The following is an 833-nucleotide window of genomic DNA, read 5'->3' on the forward strand; positions in this document are numbered from 1 at the left end:
TGGGGAGGTGAGTTAACGGCAGCCCGCAAGGACCTGAAGGAAAGCTACAAGATGACAAAGTCAAACTCTTCTTGGTTGTGCCAGACAACACAAGAGGGAAAAAATTGCAAATTCCTGCTTGGGAGGTTAGGACTGGCCATTAAGAAAAGCTTTTTTCTCCGGGAAAGCTGTGCAGCACTGGAAGGAGTGCCCAGAGAGGCCACAAAACCAAACTCCCCTTGCACAAAGCCATGGTGCCCTCGTGCTGAGAGTGTCCTGCTCCAAGCCGAACTCTGGGCTAGACACCCCAAAACGACCCATCCCACCACCATTCCTGCAGTCCTGCCCCATTTCGTGACACAGGAACAGCTGATGCTGCTCCATCTGGGGCCATGCCTGCCTCTGCCCCTGGAGGTGGGGTAATGCCCCTACCTTCGGGGATGCTGCCGTGGTTCTCCTCCTGGTCCAGCTGCAGGATGGCGAGGCTGAGGCAGCCGTGAGCCTGGCGCAGCTGGCAGGACACGTCCGCCTTCCAGGGGGGCTGCAGGCTGGCAAAGAAGAGCTGGTACTCGCTGTCTGACAGGGGGCTGCCCGGGGCAGGAGGTTCGGGTGGAGCAAGAGAGGACGTCAGCAAGGTCAGCAGCCCTGGGGGAGAAGGCAGGCTGTGCTTAACCCTCCTCAGCTGGGGCAAGCGGTGGCTGGAAATGAAAGAGCGGCTGGGAGGGCAGCTCCTTCCCATCTGCTGGTGCTGAGTGGGGCGCCGGGGCGAGCTGGCCTGAGGTCTCCCTGCTTGCAGGGCCCCAGGGGAACCAGGAGCCCCGGGGCAAAAGGGGGAAAAAGAACTAAAAGGATGG

At 60.3% G+C, this 833-nt stretch overlaps 1 protein-coding gene across 1 annotated transcript in view; it reads right to left on the reverse strand.

Moving 5' to 3' along the window:
* The window catches only part of LOC104126532 (acrosin binding protein), a 14,928-nt gene that overhangs the window by 13,575 nt on the left and 520 nt on the right, over window positions 1–833 (reverse strand). Inside the window, exon 2 of the mRNA XM_009639118.1 lies at window positions 412–624. Coding sequence (XP_009637413.1) covers window positions 412–624 — 213 coding nt within the window. The remainder of the gene's footprint in view (window positions 1–411; window positions 625–833) is intronic.

Source organism: Egretta garzetta, unplaced genomic scaffold, assembly GCF_000687185.1.
Source record: "Egretta garzetta isolate BGI_Z169 unplaced genomic scaffold, ASM68718v1 scaffold85, whole genome shotgun sequence".
Classification (NCBI taxonomy): domain Eukaryota; kingdom Metazoa; phylum Chordata; class Aves; order Pelecaniformes; family Ardeidae; genus Egretta; species Egretta garzetta.